This window comes from Hyla sarda, chromosome 1 (genome assembly GCF_029499605.1).
Source record: "Hyla sarda isolate aHylSar1 chromosome 1, aHylSar1.hap1, whole genome shotgun sequence".
NCBI lineage: Eukaryota > Metazoa > Chordata > Amphibia > Anura > Hylidae > Hyla > Hyla sarda.
In genome coordinates this window covers 320671140-320693279 of record NC_079189.1, presented here as the reverse complement: position 1 = coordinate 320693279, position 22140 = coordinate 320671140, and the positions used below count along the sequence as shown (strand labels likewise).

Here is a 22140-nt window from a genome sequence, read left to right as displayed (position 1 = left end):
CTTGTAACCTGCAACCAGGTAGTGTGTTTGCTGTGTTTTTTAGTTTTTTTTTTACTATAGAAATGTTACCTGAAACTGCTTCTATAACCCTTGGTGCTATCCACTATATTTATGCCAGAAAGAGCAAGGGAATGTATGGAGTGGGCTTAGGCATTGAACTGGGTCTATATGAAGTGGGTATGAGTTGTTTTTATGTTTGTTTTTTTACAGTAGACAGTGGCCCAGATTAATCTGTCTGAGATAAAAATGTACCTGTTTTTTGTCTTCGAAAGATAGCAACAAATAACAGCTCCTTTTTTAAAGGAAAGCTGAACTGTGATTGGTTGTTGACAAGCACAGTTGGCAACCAGACACATTTTATTAATCTGGGCCAATGTGTTACGGTGCTCCGGTCGGAGATACCTCTTATTCTAACGGTTTACCTCTTAGAAGTCATGGTCAATAATACACCCTCAGTCACCCCAGTTGCAACTCCTCTATGTGATCAGGGGTGCCAATGGTTGTCAGCCAAGGGCTTAATGATATCTTAGTACTTTTATTCTGCAGAGTTTAATAGGATAACATGATCAGGCACAATACAGTGCAATACAAAAGCATAGGGAAACAACTAATCGATTAATCGGCAACTAATCGATTATGAAAATAGTTGTCAACTATTTCAATAGTCGATTGGTTGGTCAGACAATTTCACATACACTTAGTGATTATCAATAGGTATATATGCAACTGTGGTCCTCGGCAGCCTGTTTAGTGAAGAGGGGGCCCAGCACAGGCTATTTTCTGCTTCCTGCTGTTCCTTTCTGCAACTTTTCTCCAGTTGTCCGGCTCAGTTCAAAAGGCCAGATTCGCAATAGTTCCAGAGAGAAGATGCAGAAAGTAGAAGATTGTGTATGTTGGCTCCCTCCCTAATCTAACTCACAAATTGTCTTCTTCTCCACTATGGTTATCTTTAATCAGATTAGTTGATTAATCGAAACAATTATCAGCCAACGAATCGAATATGAAAATAATTGTAAGACGCAGCCCTATTGCGGTATGCAAGTAATCCTATAAGTGTAAAATATCAGCAAAAAAAGTATAAAAAAGTGTATATATATTTTAAAACCTTTCCCCCCATTCATTACTTATCTATATATATATATATATATATATATATATATATATATATATATATATATATATATATATATATATATATATATATAATATAAAAAACTTAATGTGTGTATGTTCCAGCATCACGTCTAAACGGCTAAAGATATTAACATGAAACTTGGCACATATGTTACTTATGTCAGCAACAAACATAGGATAGGTGATTTAACCCTTACTCACCCCCATTTGCCAGAGGCGGGGTTTATGTTTAAAGTCCTATTCTAGTCTATGGGAAATATGTTACTGCATAACTTCCAAACGGCTGGAGATATTTTGATAATACTTGGTCACATGTTACTTATATGTCCACTTAAAATATAGCATAGTTAATTTTAACCCTTAACTACCCCCATTTGTGAGGGTCAGGGTTTTCGTTTAAAGTTCCATGCAAATCAATGGGAAATGTATGTTCTCACATAACTTCTGTACGCCTGGAGATATTTCAATACCTGGTACACATATTATGGGTCGGGATGGGAGGTTGGGATAGGAGGATGGGATAGGAGGTCGGGATATGAAATCAAAAGCTTCCTCCTTTGTTTATTTTCCTCCCCATCAAGGATTAGGAAGGAAAAACCGGGCAATGCCGTGTACTCAGCTAGTAAAATATAAACATGGGATATATATGGTTGGTAAATCCACAGTATGTGAATGTAAACAGGTCTAGGATAAACATATATCAATAGAAGAACTTTCTTCAGCACCAATACCTCTTGCTAAAAACTCATCCTTTATTACAAATCCTTACAAAAAAAAAATCTTATGTGCACTGCAGCTGTTTATACATTATTCACTCACTTATGCATTTCTAACCCAAAGAGACCTCTTATTTAGAGAATCTTAATGGCCAAGATTTCTCAATCTTTCCATGACAAAAACTGCCTAATTTGCCGATAATCAGAGTTGTGATCGGTTGTTGTGGACAAATTACGCCAGTGTTTGTATCAGACAGATTGATAAATTTGGTCCTGTGTGTGCTTTTTAAAAGAGGAAGTCCTGCAACTCCAATGCTTTGAATAATCTTTTGTGCTTTATTATTGCATGAAGGAATAACACAAGAACCGCAACACGTGTTTCGGTACACAGGCCTTCGTCAGCTTCATAAGTAACACATTCAAAGTTTGCACATTATATACGTCTCTCTAGTAGCCCAGAAACACTCCATAAACAAAAAATAACATTGCACCACACACGTGTGACATTTTTTCAGTGAATGAGTAGTTTCACTGCCGTAGTGATAGTTCATGTCGGTCTTTGCAACGAGAAAATAGATAAGTTATACTATACACAGACAGCAAACAAGATTAAAAGGTATGGAAAACAACTATAGTTAGGGGTATTGCCAAAATAAAAACCGTAAGAGTTTCAAGCAAAGTATTTATAGTAGCTTTGCTAATTCTTATTCACGATTTAACCCTCGCGTTTGAAGGGTACCTAATGTATGTATCTAGAAGGCCTGCCTACGGGCCAGAAGTTTTTTGATGTCTCCTCTCCCCGGAGGAAAAATCTCCTTAATTACCTGATAACGAAGCTGTGAAACAGTGACCCTTCTTTTAAAAATAAAACGGTAGCGGAAGTAACAGATTATTGCATCGGATGTTAGATTTATGGCGATTAATGCAGTCTCCTACATGCTGGGTGGTCTCGCCAACGTATAGGAGGCTGCACGGACACTTGATGAGGTAAATTACATTTCTTGTGTTGCATGTAAAAAAAATTTTTTTAAAAAGCCCTTAATTGGATATTTCTTAACACTACACGGGTGTGAAAAAGTATCTACACGGGTGTGAAAAAGACCCCGAAAAGGTCTAAAGGTTGGTTAAAAGCCCATTTCTCGAGTGAGATTCCAGAGACTAATGGGTCTATGGACATATCAGGTCAATCTCAAGGGAATCAATTGACTTTGGAGGATTACAAGTTAACATTGAAGAGCTGTTTCAACCCACCAAAATGTTGTTATTCGGTGGAGACCGTTGTTAATTTGGCAAGAAAGGACATTGACATCTTGATGAGAGAAAAAAAGAATGAACGGTGAACATACTGGCTGACATTTATCATTGTCTATGTTTCTACAAAAGGTGCATGCAGGGTTTATTTGCGCCTTTTGGTTTACACATTTCTGCTGATTCTGATTTTCAATCCACAGATTTTGGCAATACACACGATATGGACTGGTTTTATGAACTGCGGCTTTTTGTGAAAAGGCGCAAAGCCACTCAAAAGTCTCTAAAACTACACCAGCCCAGACTTAGCTTAGCTCTTTGGTGTATGTGAAGAGAGAAATTTCAGAAAATGTGACCTGCACAAAATTTATCAAATGCGCTGTAACCATTTAATAAATGTGGGGCTCCTACACGTTATCAGCACACAAAAAAGGTGTAGAAAATGCTTCACTTACACTACAATGATAAATGCCGGCCACTGTATTTAACAATCTATCCCTTTTGGAAAGAAGGGCTTGAATTGTCTACATGAATTGTCTGCTGATCGGAACATAGCGATAAAGCCGGCCAATAAAGGCGGTTCTATCGTTGTGATTAGAGATGAGCGAACTTAAAGTAAATTTGATTCGTCACGAACTTCTCGGCTCGGCAGTTGATGACTTTTCCTGCATAAATTAGTTCAGCTTTCAGGTGCTCCGGTGGGCTGGAAAAGGTGGATACAGTCCTAGGAGACTCTTTCCTAGCACTGTATCCACCTTTTCCAGCCCACCGGAGCACCTGAAGGCTGAACTAATTTACGCAGGATAAGTCATCAACTGCCGAGCCGAGAAGTTCGTGACGAATCGAATTTACTGTAAGTTCGCTCATCTCTAGTTGTGATGGATAGCATTATGTATACAGCTGAGATTCTTAGACAATTATCTGATGTAGAAAAATATGCATGATTGGCTAAAGACCCTGTTTTTGACATAAGGATAGATTTTGATATAGGACACTTTGGTGATAGATAAGAAATTGGCAACATTCCTATTTAGCAAGAATCCTGTGACTCCAGTCTTTTATATCTTGCCAAAAATACACAAAGGGCTAGATAATCCCCCGGGTTGTCCTATTGTCTCTTCTATGAACTCTTATCTTTTCTCCTATATCTAGAATACTTGAAAAGACACTTAATCTTTTGACCAAAACTACTCCTGCTTTCCTTATTAGATACTTCAGATTTTTTAATGATTTTATCCACTATTCAGGGTCTGACATCTGAAACTTGGTTGATGAGCATTGATGTGGTCCGTTTATATACGTCGATCAACCACTCAAAGGGAATAGGGGCAACACAATGGTTATTAGATCAGAGTCATTTATGCTAAATATTGTACTCAGGGACAGTTACTTTTTATTTGAGGACACGTTCTACTTACAGATGATGGGAGTAAACGTGGCCCCCCTATATGCTAATGCATACATGGCTTTTTTTGAGGACAGATTTGTCTATGCACATGAATAGTTTAAAAAAAACACCAGAACCTGGTGTCGATTCATGTATGTATTCATGTACAGATGACATAGTATGCATATGGGAGGGTCCACGTTCGTCCGAAAAACTATTCTATGAGGACACTAACTCTATTCGGAAGAACTGGAATTCACAATGACTGCGGATTTAAATTTCTTAGATACCCTGGTAGAGGAGGACAATCAGGGGGTTCTTTGCACAGATGTCTATAGGAAACCCACGGACAGAAATTGTTTGCTACACTATACAAGCGCACATCCCCCATCAGTGAAACACTCCATCTTGATCTTACAGTCCAAAAGAGTTGCTAGGATAGTCACTGACCCGAATAAAAGAGTTCAAAGACTGAAGTAATTAGAAAATAAGTTGAGAGAGAGGATACCCTGAAGGAATTTTAGCCTCTACTTTTCAAACAGATAGAGGGTCCCAGGACAAGGATAAACATATTCTTTTTGTCAGATTGTTCCATCCTTTTAAGTCTCAAAATTGATAAGATCATACGCTCCCATTGGCAGTTTTTGGGTAGATCATATCCATGTATAGAGGAATTTAACCCCACCCCTAATCTGTAATAAGAGAGCACGGAATCTTGAAGATAACTTGATATAAGCGGATGTAGGTTCTAATAACAGGATCAAACACCACAAATTTTCTCGGTCGCTCTTCATTGGGGACATCGATTAGAGATGAGCGAACTTAAAGTAATTCAATTCCTCACAAACTTCTCAGCTAATTTATGCAGGCTAAAGTCAGCAACTGCCGAGCCAAGAAGTTTGTGACGAATCGAATTACTGTAAGTTCGCTCATCTCTAACACCAATACTATGGGGTATATGCTCTTGCCACTTGGAGGCGCTGACACTAGGGGAAAAAAAAAGTTGCCTCCTCCCTGGCAGGATAAACCCACCCACTAGAAGTGAGGTCATTAGTTTTAGTTAGTGTCAGGCAAGACACATGTCTGTGAGCTCTCCCAGACCTGGTTTATTATTTTCTAGTTAAGTACATATAGTTAGGTTCTTTTTCCTTTTATTTTTCTAGGTTGGGCGACAGGAGCATGGTGCTACCTGATCTCCCACATGCGACAAAGGGGCATGGTACATAGAGTATGGGCCGTTAACCCCTTCTCGCCATCGGCCAGCACCTGGAGGTATACCTTTGATCCGGGTCCCCCACTGCCCCTGCTCGTCTCGTTATGGCAGCCTGGCATGATGCAGCACGGCCTTTAGCTGGCTGAAGACATCAGGAAGTGAGTATAGCCAAGAGCTTGGTAAGTATGCGCCCTCCTTTTTGTAAGGTGATTAACTAACTTACTGATTCTCTGGCAGGGCTATGGTGGGACCTAAGGGGTTAATAATCTCCCTGGGTCACTCTTAGCCCAGCTATTCTGTGGACCTGGTCCGCAATGGGCCAATTTCTGGGGCTATGGTCTTGATCTCGGTGAGTCGAGATATATCTGATATATTCTTTTCCCATTCGTAGACTCAGTCTAGAGCTCAAGAGCTACAGCTGCTAGCTTTTGCGGCGGCTCCCTCCACTTTCTGCAGCCGCAGACTTTCTCCCTCCTCCCACCCCGGCTGTTCTGAACTCCTCCAGTGCTCCTTCGCCGGCGGGAGCCATAATGGTGGTATGCAGCTGCCCCCCCCTTCTTCCCGTACTCAGTGCGGGAATCTGGAGATGAGCTGAGAGGGGGACTCTCTCCCCGCTCTGCGGAGCTGCCTTGTTTCAACACCTGCAGACTCAGCTGTCTAGTTACCGTGGGCGTTTCAGTCACAGGGAAGCCACCGCTTTTACAAATGCCAGCGGCCATGTGTGCTGGGGACTTGGAGCATTACTCAGTCTTCGGCCCCCCCTCCCCGGACGGCCGTCATGGCACAAGGGGAGTCGACATAGCTCCGCCCTCCTCCTCTCCTACAGTGTAGCATCGAGGGGTCAGTGGATCCTCCAGCCTCTTCCAGCAGTGTTTTAAAAAAAATATATCAAGTAAATCAGATGTTACACACAACCCCCCCCCCCCCCCCCCTTTTGTGGTCATCAGACTCTCAGTCCGCTTCCTCCCTGGTGCTTGCGGAATTCCCCTGGGAAATTGGTTATGGAGCCTGCAGCTTTTAAAGTTCAGGTCATCGATCTTATGCATCGTGCCTCTCTAGAGCCGGTTTTAGTCTCTCCCTTTTTTTTTTTCCAAAGGTTCTGTTTTCCCCCTTGACTGTGCTTGCCTTCTGCTCAGGCGTGCGCTGCTCTTCCTGGCATTTTTTTCACCATTTTTTCTTGAATCGGTTGATTCTCTGGCTGGGGTTCTCTTGTTGGGCCCCTTTCCATTTTTGTTTAACAGTTGGGCTGGCCCTCTGTCCGGTTCTGTGTTCCTGGGAGTTGGTTTCCTACCTCCTTCCGGGATGGTTACGGCTATCGGCCTTCCTAGGCAACACCACCTTGTGTCTCTATGTGAACTATAGGTTAGAGTGTCTACAACGGATTTTCCCTTCATTAGGCGTTCTAGTCCATTTCCAATGACGGTGGGACCTTCCAGACGCTCAGTTTCTGGGTCTCGGTTGCCTCTTGGCCCAGGGTCTCGTCCGCGAGCCTTACTGATGAATAGGGTTCAGTTTCGGGAATGTCTCCCTTTCTCTGGTGGTTATTCCCACCCTAGGGGACAGCTTTTGTATGTCCCAATAGTATCCGTGTCCCCCAATTAAGAGCGACCGAGAAAAGGAGATTTATTTTATTTTTTATACTCTCTGTAAAATCTCTTTCTCGTAGCCTTCATTGGGGGACACCGTGCCCACCCATTTCTTCATTTTTTGTCCGGATACGGTTTTCCATTTATTTATTTAATTTTTTTTATATCCGGGGTTTTTTTCTACGGTCCTTCAGACATATTTATTTGTGACAAAACGGATTACCTCACTTCCATTGGGCAGGTATATCCTGCCAGGGAGGAGCCAAATTTTTTTTTTTCCTAGTTTCATAAGCATATACCCAATAGTATTGGTGTTCCCCAATGAAAGCTACGAGAGAGATTTTACAGTGAGTACAGAAAGAATCTCCTTTTTGGGATCAAAAAAAATGTGGCACTCTCCCTTGCCTTACATGTGCACAATGCAGTAATGTAACAAAGGGAGATACTTTTTTCACACCCATATAGTGGCAAGAAATTTTCGATTTAAAGAACTTTTTTTTTTACATGAAAAACCAGAGATGTAATTTACCTCAAGTGTTCATGCGGTGTCCTATTCGTTGGTGAAACCACCCAGCATCTAGGAGACCGCATTAACCTCCATAAATCTAACATCCAATGCAATAATGTGTTACTACCACTATCATTCCATTTTAAAGAGAAGGGTCACTGTTTCACAGGTATTTTAGGAGATTTTTCCTCCTAGGAGAGGAGGCAACATCAAATCTAATGACCTGTAGGGCGACCTTCTGGATACATATATTAGTTACCCTTCAAATGCAAGGGTTAAATCGTGAATCCGAATTAGCACAGCTACTATAAACACTTTGCTTGCAACTCTTATGGTTTTTATTTTGGCAATATGCCTAACTATAGTTGTTTTCCATACCTTTTTAAGCTTGTTCACGGTCTGTGTATAGTATAACTTACCTACTTTCTCGTTGCAGAGACCAACATGAACTATCACTATGGCAGTGAAACTACTCATTCATTGAAAAAAATGTCACGTATGTGTGGTGCAATGTTGATTCTTGTGGTGTTAATGGGTTGTTGCTGGGATACTACAGTGATGTGCTCGTCACGGAGCAGTTACGTATATAATGCGTCAACTTTGAATGTGTTACTTCTGCAGCTGATGAAGGTGTGTTGCGGTTCTTGTGTTATTCCTTCAAGCAATAATAAAGCACTAAAGATTATTCAAAGCATTGGAGTTGCGGGACTTCCTCTTTTCATTTACGGATTTCTTTGTCCACGAGCACCCTCAGTGCCAACGCACACTACTTGGATGTTACTGTGTGTGTTTTTAAGCTGTTGACGACACAGGAAGAGTATACTTGTCATGCATGATGATTCATATAAGACCAATATATGGAGGGTTAATCCAGATAATTCACCACAAGATCACCGCAGTGATCCACTAATTCCCTATTTTCCCATATATTAAAAACACATAACTTTATTGATTTGTAATAATCCACACCAAATGAAAGATTAAAAATTCAGAGTGTCTCTCTTCCCATGTATATCAATATTCAATAAGTACCGCTGTACCGCAATCAATAATAATTCTGTATGCACCTGCAGTGGGACATACAGATGGGGAAGGACACCACAAGAATTAAAATCAGTTTACAGCCCCCCTCGACATGTTTCGCCGTTAGACACGGCTTTGTCAAGAGGTTGTAGGGCTATATTTACGGATTTCTTTGTCCACGAGCACCCTCAGTGCCAACGCACACTACTTGGATGTTACTGTGTGTGTTTTTAAGCTGTTGACGACACAGGAAGAGTATACTTGTCATGCAGGCATCAACATTGTATGGAGCGGGCCCGGTATTATTTATTTATATAGCGCCCTTGGTTCCAAGGCACTTTACATGTGATAAAGGTGACAGTAACAGTACATAAGATCAACATGGGACCGTTGAGCATTACGCGGAGTAACTTGCTGACTGAATTAGAGGGGGAGAGAACCCTGCCTGCAAGAGCTTACAATCTACAAGGAGAGGGAAAGGAAACAGTAGGTGAGGGGAACGTCAAGTAGCCATTGGTGGTGCAGTGGCAGCAGGATTATTTAGGGTTGAAGGCTTACTTGAATAGATGGGTCTTCAGGTTGTTTTTGAAGGTCTTGATGGTGGGTGAGAGCCGGATGTGCTGGGATAGCGAGTGTAATGTGGGAAACTCAGGAGAAGTCCAGGAGACAGTCATGTGAAGTGCAGACCAGGGGGAGCATAGGCGGACGTCTTGAGATGATCGGAGATTATGTGCTGGGCGGTATAGGGAGATCAGGTTAGATGTATGGAGGGGACCGGTTGTAGATGGCCTTATATGTCAGTGAACAGTTTAAATTTAATTAGTGGGGCAAGGGGTAGCCAGTGAAGGGATTGGCACAGGGAAGAGGTAGAGAAGAAGCGAAGTGAGAGGTGGATTGTTCGAGCAGCAGAGTTGAGGATGGATTGGAGGGAAGCAAGTGTTTTCAATTGAAGGCTGCAGAGGAGGATATTGCAGTAGTCCAAGTGGGAGATAAGGAGGGCATGTACCAGTTGTTTAGTTGAGTCAAAGTTGAGGAATGAGCGGATTCGAGAGATGTTTTTGAGCTGAAGGTGACAGGCAGTGCTAAGGGTCTGGATGTGTGGTTTGAAAGAGTGCAGAGTCAAAGGTGACCCCAAGGCAGTGGACTTGGGTTGCTGGAGAGAGGGTAGAACCATTGACTGTGATTGATAGACCCGGTGGGGGTTGGAGCAGGATGGGAGGAAAATTATTAATTTAGTTTTCTCCATGTTGAGTTTGAAAAAGCGGGAGGAGAAAAAAAGAGCTGACAGTCTGTCTGGGATTCTAGATAGTAGAGAGATGAAATCGGGGCTGGAGAGGTAGATTTATGTCATCAGCATAGAGGTGGTACTTAAAGCCATGGGTGTCTATAATCTGTCCCAGGCCGAGAAGAGTAGGGGCCCCAAGACAGAGCCTTGAGGAAATCCAACAGAGAGAGGGCGAGGTGAGGAAGAAGCATGAGTGGGGGACGCTGAATGTGCAGTTGGTGAGGTACGAGGAGATCTAGGAGAGGGCAAAGTTTGTGATGCCTAGGGTTGAGAGGGACTGTAACGAGAGAGTGGTCTACTGTGTCAAAGGCAGAGGAGAGGTCAAGGAGAACAGAGTATTGGCGTTCGGCTATTGCGGTCTACAGATCGTTGGCCACCTTGGTTAGGACGGTTTCACTGGAATGGTCGGGAGGGAAGCCAGATTGCAGGTAGTCAGTGAGTTGGATTAGAGGTGGGAGGACCGTTGAAAACTCTGTGAACGACATGTCTATCTTGAAGGGAAGAAGTGAGATGGGGCGGTAGCTGGACAGAGAGGATTGGTCAAGAGAATTTTTATTTTTTATATTTTTTGAGAATGGGTGTAATTGCATGTTTGAATTATGAATGAAAAGTACCAGTGTTTAGTGATATGTTGAAGAGGTGGGTTAGGGCCGGGATGAATACTGTAGTCAGGTTAGGGATGAGGTGGGATGGGATTGGGTCACATGCACAGGTAGTGAGGTGTAAAGAGAAAAATAGTTTGGAGAGCTTATCTTCAATAATGGTGGAGAAATCATGGGGGAAGGGCACTGGGTAGGAGTGAAGATGAGTTGTGGGGTCTGTAAAGTAAAGCTTTCCCTGATGGTGTCAATCTGGTGTCAAGCAGGGATGTGGAATTCCTATCGCCCGACGCCCGGGACAAGCAGTTTCGGGCGCCGTGCAAGTGAAATTGTCCGGCCCTTAGCCCGGCTTCGGGCAAGCAGGGCCGGACCTGACAAGTGTGGCGGCGATCTGCAGTCTGTATGAAGCGGGCTGCCGACTCCTGCCCGCTCCATACTCTGCAGCCTGTGTCCTCCGAAGCAGAGCTGGGGAGATGAGAAGCTGTGTATTTGTCTTCTCTCCCCTGCTCTCCAGATGTGAGGGGGCGTGGCTTCTTTCTCCCCGTGCAGACCTGCGTCCTCTGCCTTCACTCCCCACAGCTGTAGCTTCGGAGAGCTGAGGGGAGGAGGCACGTCTGCACGGGGGAGATGCTTGCGGCGCTCACAGGGGAGTATGGAGCGGGCTCAGGATTCCTGCCCGCTCCATACTCTGCAACCCCCGGCTGTTCTCAGTAGCCGGGGGCTGCCGCTAATAGCCAGCATGCGGCGATCGCAGCGGCTGGCTATTAACCCTTTAGATCGCTGCTGTCAAAGCTGACAGCGGCGTCTAAAGGGACATGTGAATGCTCCCTGGTGGGCTAGTGGGGTGGATTGGCCCCCCCCGCAGCACGATCGCAGGGGGGCGATCCACTATGGAGGTAGCCGGAGGGCTTATCTCTGCTTCCTGCTGTCCCGCTCTGTCATTGATAGAGCCTAGTCCAGCCAGGATCTATCAATGGATCACAGAGCACACAGATTAATAGAGTTTAATAGAACTCTATTAATCTGTCTGATGAATCTAATGATTCCTCATAAGTCTAATAGTGTTTAAAAAAAAATAATAAAAAAAATAAAATTTTAATAAAAGTTTGAAAGCCACACATTAACCCAGTGGTCTTCAAACTGTGCCCCTCCAGATGTTACAAAACTACAATTCCCAGCATGCCAGGACAGCTGTTGGCTGTCCGTGCATGCTGGAAGTTGTAGTTTTGCAACATTGCAACATCTGGAGGGCCACAGTTTGAAGACCGCTGCATTAACCCCTTCCATGTTAAAAGTTCAAATCACCCCCTTTTCCTATATAAAAACATGCAAACATAATAAAAATAAACATATTTGGTATCGCTTCGTGCGTAATTGTACAACCTATTAAAATATAACATTATGTATCCCGTACGGTAAATGTCAAAAATACCAAACCACAGATTTGCAATTTTTATAATATCCCAGAAAAAATAAGTTAAAAAGAGATTAAAAAGTCAGATCGATAGAAAAATGGTACCAACTAGAGATGAGTGAACTTACAGTAAATTCGATTCGTCACAAACTTCTCGGCTCGGCAGTTGATGACTTTTCCTGCATAAATGAGTTCAGCTTTCAGGTGCTCCGGTGGGCTGGAAAAGGTGGATACAGTCCTAGGAGACTCTTTCCTAGGACTGTATCCACCTTTTCCAGCCCACCGGAGCACCTGAAAGCTGAACTCATTTATGCAGGATAAGTAATCAACTGCCTAGCAGAGAAGTTCATGACGAATCGAATTTACTGTAAGTTCGCTCATCTCTAGTACCGACACAAAAAACAGATTATGGCGCAAAAAAATGAGCCCTCATACAGCCGGGTATGCAGAAAAAAATAAAGCTACAGGGGTTAAAAAATGGCAATTAAAAAAAATTAGAAAAAGTTCAAAATTAGTAAAACATGACGTAAACTATACAAATCTGGTATCGCTGTAATCAGGCGGCCTAAAGTATAAAACTAACATGTTACCTCAACCACAAGGTAAATGGCGTAGAAAAGAAAAACACCAAATCTGTTAAATTATCTTTTACTTTTTCAATTTCACTTCCCTTATATATATGTGTATATATATAATATGTATATATATATATATGTATGTGTATATATATATATATATATATATATATATATGTGTGTATGTATGTAATTTTTTTATTTTTTTTGGTTCAGAGAATATGTTATTGAAAAATTTAAAGGTATCATTATAGTAGGTAGTTATGGTTATTATAGGGCGAGGAGAAAAAAATTAGAGCGTAAAAGCAAAAATTGGCCCGGACAAGTGGATCGTCATGAGGGACAAGTAGATTTTGCTCCATTTTAGTCCTGTGGACAAGTAGTTTTTTATAAAAATTTTCACACCCCTGTTGAAGTATGTAGCAAAGTCGTCTGCTGAGATGAGATATGGGCAGTGGTGGACGGAGGAGGGACTTAAAGGTGTTAAAGGGGTACTCCGGTGTAAAACAAATAATTTTTTTTTTCAAATCAACTGGTTCCAGAAAGTTAAACAGATTTGTAAATTACATCTTTTAACCCCTTTAGGACCAAGGACGTACCGGTACGTCCTGGATCCTTTCCCTTTCTATAACGCGGTTGGGCCCGGCCATTGTAACAACAGCCAGGACCCGTGGCTAATAGCACGCGGCACAGATCGCGGTTCCGCGAGCTATTAACTCTTAAGACGTGGCATTCAAAGTTGAACGCTGCATCTAAAGTGAAAGTAAACCAATGCCGGTTAGCTCAGGGAGCTGTTCTGGATCGCCGCGGTGAAATCGCCTCCTGTTGTCCGATCGCCGAATGACTGCTCGGTGCCTGAGATCTAGGCATGTGCAGTCAAGCGGCAGAATCATTAATCAATGGTTTCCTATGAGAAACCATTGATCAACGTAAAAGATCAGTGTGTGCAGTGTTATAGCCCCTGTGGGAGCTATAACATTGCAAAAAAAAGAAGTGAAAAGTGAATAAAGATCATTTAACCCCTTCCCTAATAAGTTAGAATCACCCCTCCCCCCTTTTCCGTAAAAAAAAAAGTGCAAATAAAAATAAACATATGTGATATCGCCGCATGCAGAAATTTCTGAATTATAAAAATATATTGTTACTTAAACAGCACGGTCAATGGCGTACGCGCAAAAAAATTCCAAAGTCCAAAATAGTGTCTTTTTTGTAACTTTTTATATCATGAAAAAATTTATAAAAAGCAATAAAAAAGTCCTATCAATACATAAATGGTACCGCTAAAAACTTCAGATCACAGCGCAAAAAGAGCCCTCATACTGCCCCGTATGCGAAAAAAAAGTTATAGGGGTCAGAAGATGACAATTTTAAATGTATAAATTTTCCTGCATGTAGTTATAATTTTTTCCAGAAGTGCGACAAAATCAAACCTATATAAGTAGGGAATAATTTTAATCATATCGACCTACAGAATAAAGATAAGGTGTCATTTTTACCGAAAAATGTACTGCGTAGAAACAGAAGTCCCCAAAATGGTGTTTTTCTTCAATTTTGTCGCACAATGATTTTTTTTTTCCGTTTCTTCGTAGATTTTTGGGTAAAATGATGATGTCATTACAAAGTAGAAATGGTGGCAGCTGATAAGTACTGGAAGGATTAAGATTTTTTTTAATAGAAGTCATTTAAAAATCTGTTTAACTGGAGTTCCCCTTTAAAGAGTTGCCTGGGGTTGTGGGAAAGAGGATATGATGGTAGAGAAGTAGTTCTGCTTAGCAAAATTAACTGCAGACTTGAAGGTGAGGATTTTTTTTTTGTTTGTTTTTTTGTATGCTGTAAAGTTTTCCGTGCAGTGGGTTTTCTTCCAACGACGCTCTGCAAACCTGGAGGCTTGCCTAAGTTGTTTAGTCACATCTGTGTGCCAGAACTAACTATTGATACATCTAGTTCTGTTTTGTGTGAGAAGGGCCACTAGGTGGAGGGCTAAGGTGACTGTAATGTTATAGAATTTGGTGGCAGTGTCAGTGTTGTATAGAGAAGATATTGTTGAGAGAGGTAGAAGAGTCTGAAAGTGCGTCAATGTAGAGATGTTTGAGGATTCTATGAGGGTGGCCAGTACTTGAGCCCTTGACATACCTGGCAACACCACGCTGCTGAGAGCAAACAAAGGATGCCACCTATAGCTGGCACAGAATGTTTTCCAGTGCCGCTGTTTTTACTGTTTAGATGCAACATTTAAACAGTTATATTGGTGTATAGTGGGGCAGATCGGCTCCAATCTGTTGGCATGGCAGGCATTGCATTGCATTGAATTGAACAATCAATCAAATGATTGCCTATAGATGTGACTTAACCCCTTAAGGACCGAGCCCTTTTTCACCTTAAGGACCGGAGCGTTTTTTGCAATTCTGACCACTGTCACTTTAAACATTAATAACTCTGGAATGCTTTTAGTTATCATTCTGATTCCGAGATAGTTTTTTCGTGACATATTCTACTTTAACTTAGTGGTAAAATTTTATGGTAACTTGCATCCTTTCTTGGTGAAAAATCACCAAATTTGATGAAAAAAATGAAAATTTTGCATTTTTCTAACTTTGAAGCTCTCTGCTTGTAAGGAAAATGGATATTCAAAATTTTTTTTTGGGTTCACATATACAATATGTCTACTTTATGTTTGCATCATAAAATTTATGAGTTTTTACTTTTGGAAGACACCAGAGGGCTTCAAAGTTCAGCAGCAATTTTGAAATTTTTCACAAAATTTTTAAACTCGCTATTTTTCATGGACCAGTTCACGTTTGAAGTGGATTTTAAGGGCCTTCATATTAGAAATGCCCCATAAAAGACCCCATTATAAAAACTACACCCCCAAAGTATTCAAAATGACATTCAGTAAGTGTATTAACCCTTTAGGTGTTTCACAGGAATAGCAGCAAAGTGAAGGAGAAAATTCAAAATCTTCATTTTTTTACACTCGCATGTTCTTGTAGACCCAATTTTTTAATTTTTGCAAGGGGTAAAAAGGAGAAAATTTTTACTTGTAATTGAAACCCAATTTCTCTCGAGTAAGCACATACCTCATATGTCTATGTTAATTGTTCAGCGGGTGCAGTAGAGGGCTCAGAAGGGAAGGAGCGTCAAATGGTTTTTGGGGGGCATGTCACCTTTAGGAAGCCCCTATGGTGCCAGAACAGCAAAAAAACACACATGGCATACCATTTTGGAAACTAGACTCCTCAGGGAACGTAACAAGGGGTAAAGTGAACCTTAATACCCCACAGGTGTTTCACGACTTTTGCATATGTAAAAAAAAATTATTTTTTTTACCTAAAATGCTTGGTTTTCCAAAAATTTTACATTTTTAAAAAGTGTAATAGCAGAAAATACCCCCCAAAATTTGAAACCCAATTTCTCCCGATTCAGAAAACACCCCATATGGGGGTGAAAAGTGCTCTGCTGGCGCACTACAGGTCTCAGAAGAGAAGGAGTCACATTTGGCTTTTTGAAAGTAAATTTTGCTCTGGGGGCATGCCGCATTTAGGAAGCCCCTATGGTGCCAGAACAGCAAAAAAAAAACCACATGGCATACCATTTTGGAAACTAGACCCCTCGGGGAACGTAACAAGGGGTAATGTCAACCTTAATACCCTACAGGTGTTTCACGACTTTTGCATATGTGAACATTTTTTATTTTTTTTTACCTAAAATGCTTGGTTTCCCAAAATTTTTACATTTTTAAAAAGGGTAATAGCAGAAAACACCCCCAAAATTTGAAGCTCAATTTCTCCCGATTCAGAAAACACCCCATATGGGGGTGAAAAGTGCTCTGCTGGCGCACTACAGGTCTCAGAAGAGAAGGAGTCACGTTTGGCTTTTTGAAAGCAAATTTTGCTCTGGGGGCATGCCGCATTTAGGAAGCCCCTATGGTGCCAGGACAGCAAAAAAAAAAAACACATGGCATACCATTTTGGAAACTAGACCCCTCGGGGAACGTAACAAGGGGTTAAGTGAACCTTTATACCCCACAGGTGTTTCATGACTTTTGTATATGTAAAAAAAAAATTTTTTTTTTACCTAAAATGCTTGTTTTCCCAAAAATTTAACATTTTTAAAAAGGGTAATAGCAGAAAATACCCCACAAAATTTGAAGCCCAATTTCTCCCGAGTACGGCGATACCCCATATGTGGCCCTAAACTGTTGCCTTGAAATACGACAGGGCTCCAAAGTGAGAGTGCCATGCGCATTTGAGGCCTAAATTAGGGATTGCATAGGGGTGGACATAGGGGTATTCTACGCCAGTGATTCCCAAACAGGGGGCCTCCAGCTGTTGTAAAACTCCCAGCATGCCTGGACAGTCAGTGGCTATCTGGCAATACTGGGAGTAGTTGTTTTGCAACAGCTGGAGGCTCCGTTCTGGAAACAGTGGCGTACCAGACGTTTTTCATTTTTATTGGGGAGGGGGGCTGTGTAGGGGTATGTGTATATGTAGTGTTTTTTACTTTTTATTTTATTTTGTGGTAGTGTAGTGTAGTGTTTTTAGGGTACAGTCACACGGGCGGGGGTTCACAGTAGTTTCTCGCTGGCAGTTTGAGCTGCGGCAGAAAATTTGACGCAGCTCAAACTTGCAGCCGGATACTTACTGTAATCCTCCGCCCATGTGAGTGTACCCTGTACGTTCACATTGGGGGGGGAACATCCAGCTGTTGCAAAACTACAACTCCCAGCATGTACGGTCTATCAGTGCATGCTGGGAGTTGTAGTTTTGCAACCGCTGGAGGCTCCGTTTTGGAAACAGTGGCGTACCAGACATTTTTCATTTTTATTGGGGAGGGGAGGGGGGCTGTGTAGGGGTATGTGTATATGTAGTGTTTTTTACTTTTTATTTTATTGTGTGTTAGTGTAGTGTAGTGTTTTTAGGGTACAGTCGCATGGGCGGGGGTTCACAGTAGTTTCTCGCTGGCAGTTTGAGCTGCGACAGAAAATTTGCCGCAGCTCAAACTTGCAGCCGGATACTTACTGTAATCCTCCGCCCATGTGAGTGTACCCTGTACGTTCACATTGGGGGGGGGGGGGGGGGAGAAACATCCAGCTGTTGCAAAACTACAACTCCAAGCATGTACGGTCTATCAGTGCATGCTGGGAGTTGTAGTTTTGCAACAGCTGGAGACACACAGGTTGTGAAACACCGAGTTTGGTAACAAACTCAGTGTTTTGCAACCAGTGTGCCTTCAGCTGTTGCAAAAGCTACAACCCCCAGCATGTACGGACAGCGGAAGGGCATGCTGGGTCTTGTAGTTATGCAACAGCCGGAGGCATACTACATTGGCTGGGGATGCTGGGGATTGTAGTTATGCAACAGCTGGAGACACACTGGTTTACTACTTAACTCAGTGTGCCTTCAGCTGTTGCAAAACTACAACTCTCAGCAGTCACAGACAGCCAACGGGCATGCTGGGAGTTGTAGTTATGCAACCACCGGATGCACCACTACAACTCCCAGCATGCACTTTAGCTGATTGTGCAAGCTGGGAGTTGTAGTTACACAACAGCTGAAGGTACACTTTTACATAGAAAGAATGTGCCTTCAGCTGTTGCAAAACTACAAGTCCCAGCATGCCCATAAGGGCATGCTGGGAGTTGTGGTGGTCTGCCTCCTGCTGTTGCATAACTACAGCTCCCAGCATGCCCTTGTTGCATGCTGGGAGCTGTTGCTAAGCAACAGCAGGAGGCTGTCACTCACCTCCAACGATCCAGCCGCACAGGTCAGTCCCTCGTCGTCTCCGCCGCCGCTGCTCCTGGGGCCCCGATCCCAACAGGGACGCCGGGGATCGGGGTCCCCAGCACCGGGGGTCGTCTTCCCGCACCCGCTCACGTCCTCCGGAAGAGGGGCGGAGCGGGTTGCGGGAGTGACACCCGCAGCAGGCGCCCTGATTGGTCGGCCGACGAATCAGGGCGATCGTGAGGTGGCACCAGTGCCACCTCACCCCTGCTGGCTCTGGCTGTTCGGGGCCGTCTCTGACGGCCCCGATCAGCCAGTAATTCCGGGTCATCGGGTCACTGGAGACCCGATTGACCCGGAATCTGCCGCAGATCGCTGGACTGAATTGTCCAGCGATCTGCGGCAATCGCCGACATGGGGGGACATAAAGACCCCCCTGGGCGATATGCCGGGATGCCTGCTGAACGATTTCAGCAGGCATCCGGCTCCCCTCCGGCTAGCGGTGGGGGCCGGAAATGCTCAGAGCGTATCCATACGCCCTCGGTCCTTAAGGACTTGGAAACGGGGGCGTATGGATACGCCCTATGTCCTTAAGGGGTTAAAGTGTAAGAAAAAATAAATATATATATATATTAGGGATCGACCGATTATCGGTTTGGCCGATATAAATCACCGTTTTGGGCATTATCGGTATCGGCAATTACCTTGCCGATAATGCCCCGCACCACCCCGCGACCGACCCGCCGCACAGCGTCGCACCCCATTGCCTCCCCCATCTCCGTTTTTATAATTACCTGTTCCCGGGGCCCACGCTACTTCTGGCTCCTGCTGCGTCCTGCGTTATGCTGTGCGCAATGACGAGTGACGTGACGTGCGCGACGTGACGTCACTGTCAGTGCGCACAGTGACAGCTCAGGAGGACGCCACCGGAGCTAGATGTAGAGTGATGGGACTCAGGACCCCCGGACAGACAGGGGGAGAGAAGCGGGTGGCGGCAGCCTATGGCACCGCAAAAGCCACTGCAGTGCTTTGATTTAAAGCGCCCGCTTTAAATCAATGATCTGCAGCGGTGTCACGAGGGGATAAATAGCCGATAACTTATACCGGAATATCGGTATAAGTTATCGGCTATCGGCCCTAACCTCCACCGATTATCGGTATCGGCCCTTAAAAAAACGATATCGGTCGATCCCTAATATATATATCCCCCCCCCCCCAATAATAAAAATGTTATTGCCCTTCCTAAATATATAAAGTCAATAATAATAAAAACTATAAAACATATTTGGTATCGCCACCTACAGAAATGTTCAAAGTATTTAAAATATAATCTAACAGAATAAGAATACAATAAACTTATCTTTATTAACATTAATTAATAATGTAAAACTGTGACAAACAATCACGTAAGTAGCATCAGGCCTTTAAGCCCCCTGGCGAAGCGCCTACCGGCTAAACGTGTGGTGGGGTAGGTATAAATGTGACCCTACACATGGCAAGCGTCTTTTGTTTGTCTCCCCGTTTGGCTTTTCAACTCTTTTGTACATTATTTGCTGTCTGTTACTTTGTAACATATGCAGTATTCTCTCCTGCGGTATCCTTTTTCCTCCAGTTACACCAACAAACCTGACCTGTGTTTTATTTTCTCCACTTAAGTCCTGTCATTATAATGGAGCTCCTAATGCTGATGTGAACAAGGCCTTATTAACTTCTGATTTCAAACTTTCCAAATTTCTAGTTTCAAACTTTCTGAATTTCCAAATGTGTTTAAAACTTTAAAGGAGATATGCGCTGGAAAAAACATATCCCCTATTTGCAGGATAGGGGATGTGTGTCTGATTGCGGGGAGTCTGACAGCTGGGGCCCCCGTGATCTCCCGTACAAGGCCCCAGCTCTGCTCCTGTAATGACATGTCGCGCCCAGCACGGAAGCTGGTAGAAACATGCCCCTTCTATTGATCTCTGTGGGAGAGGCAGAGACACACAAACGCTGTGTCTCCGCCTCTCCCATAGAGATGAATGGAGGGGGTGTGTTTCAACCAGCTTCTCAGCTGGGTGCGACACGCGCATAGAGCCAGGGCCCCGTAGACAAGATCCTGGGGGTCCCAGCAGTTAGACTCCCCGCGATCCTGCGGATAGGGGATTTTTTTTTTTATATATATCTCCTTTAACCTTTATCATATGCTGCCTGCAGGTAGGGCATAGTAAGACTCATGTGTATGGCCTGGCAAAAGGGTTTGATGCTCTTCTTTGGCTATTTTTTAAATATTAACCTCTTAGGGAGCATTTTGATTTCACAGTATAGGTTGTTAAAATAAAAGGTGTCATTATATGGCTCTGTAGAGAGTTGGCTATTGTAAGGCAAGTAGAAACAAAATGAAAATTTCCCCAGTCATCAAGGGGTTAATTTTGTGTATTTATGCAATTTTGGGCTGCTTGGATCTCATATTATCTAAACACATTTTGTATGCAGAATCCTGATCTTTTTGCTAAACAGTAAACTTTGGTACCCAGGTATAAAACTTCCTTCAACAGGAGGTATTGATAGCAATAGATAAGAGCCACATGTATTGTACATCCATTTTCCTTTTAGTAGTACTTAAGTGTTAAATAACTGAGGATATTGCTGTAAATATATTGATTTTTCTTACTAGGGGTCAAATGTGAGCAGTGGTCTGAGGAAGCTGCAATTGTCTTCAGAAACAATGTGGAAAAGAAACCTCTTGTGGCCCTTATACAAGAGATTCATGAAAGCACTAACCCATGGGATCGGAAGGTTGTGGCCTACGTTGTGGACACCACTTTACCAGACACGGATGTCTGGATTCATGACCTTATGTCAGAATACCTTGTTGAGCTTTCCAAAACTGACTAACATGTTTTCTCTCTAGTCCGCCACAGATCTTTAAGCAGCAATAACTGATATGCATATAGAAATGTTTTAAGAAGTTAACTTTTTCACTACTGTTCTGATTTGATGAATGTTAAAAAGTTTGAATAACTATATAAATTTGTTTTCTGTGAAAGATATTTAACAGAGTCATTTTGTTTACATTGTTTAAAGGAGTTGGTTTTTTGAAAATTTGCACATTGTTTAATAATTTAGCTGTATAAAGTTGAAATATAAGGCAGATTGTAACATTTATTTAACAATAAAAAGCCAAAGTGCTATAAGGTGTATGTCCTGGCTTCTTAATTCATGTAAAATATCACAATTCACCAATTGTAAAATTCACAAAATTATTTTTGTAAAATATTTTCAATCACACCTATAGAATTCTGTTCCTGTTGATGTAAATGCAAGACAGATCTATTATTGCCCTTCCATTAAAGGGGGTTTCCCATCTCCTACATTAACATTTATTTAGTAAATCATGCAAAAGTTACTAAATTTGCACATGTCAGAAAAATTGCTTACTTTTTATGTTTTGCCCATTTCTGGTCACATTATTTGCTGCTCGTTGTTTAGGTTACCGACCACCGCTCCACTGTTGATGCGTATGGCAAGGTCACATCACTCTTCTTTGCAGCAGAGGGCCAGGATCTCAGGAGTGCATTTCCCTGCCCGGCCACCTTCTGTGTGTGACAAGGTCATCACAGACTACTCCAGAACTTGTGTACTGTCCCTGAAGCACTCAGTAATGAGCTTTTCACATGCAGAAGGTGGCCAGGCAGGGGAGCACACTCCCAAGTTAGCTTCCTGCATTGCTCCAACACTGCATATGTACAGTAT

The 22140-nt window shown here is 42.7% G+C and overlaps 1 protein-coding gene across 6 annotated transcripts in view; it reads left to right on the top strand.

The window, feature by feature from the left end:
* Window positions 1-21581, top strand: part of TDRD7 (tudor domain containing 7) — a 124044-nt gene extending 102463 nt beyond the window's left edge. For 5 of the 6 annotated variants that reach the window (XM_056519061.1, XM_056519080.1, XM_056519055.1 and 2 more), the window contains 2 exons: window positions 1-18; window positions 21062-21581. The exon at window positions 1-18 is cut by the window's left edge and continues 23 nt beyond it. In XM_056519061.1, the coding sequence (XP_056375036.1) occupies window positions 1-18; window positions 21062-21298 (255 nt within the window). In that variant the 3' untranslated portion in view covers window positions 21299-21581. The remainder of the gene's footprint in view (window positions 19-21061) is intronic. The other variant, XM_056519094.1, reaches the window with a different exon arrangement.
* The last annotated feature ends 559 nt before the right edge of the window (window positions 21582-22140 follow it).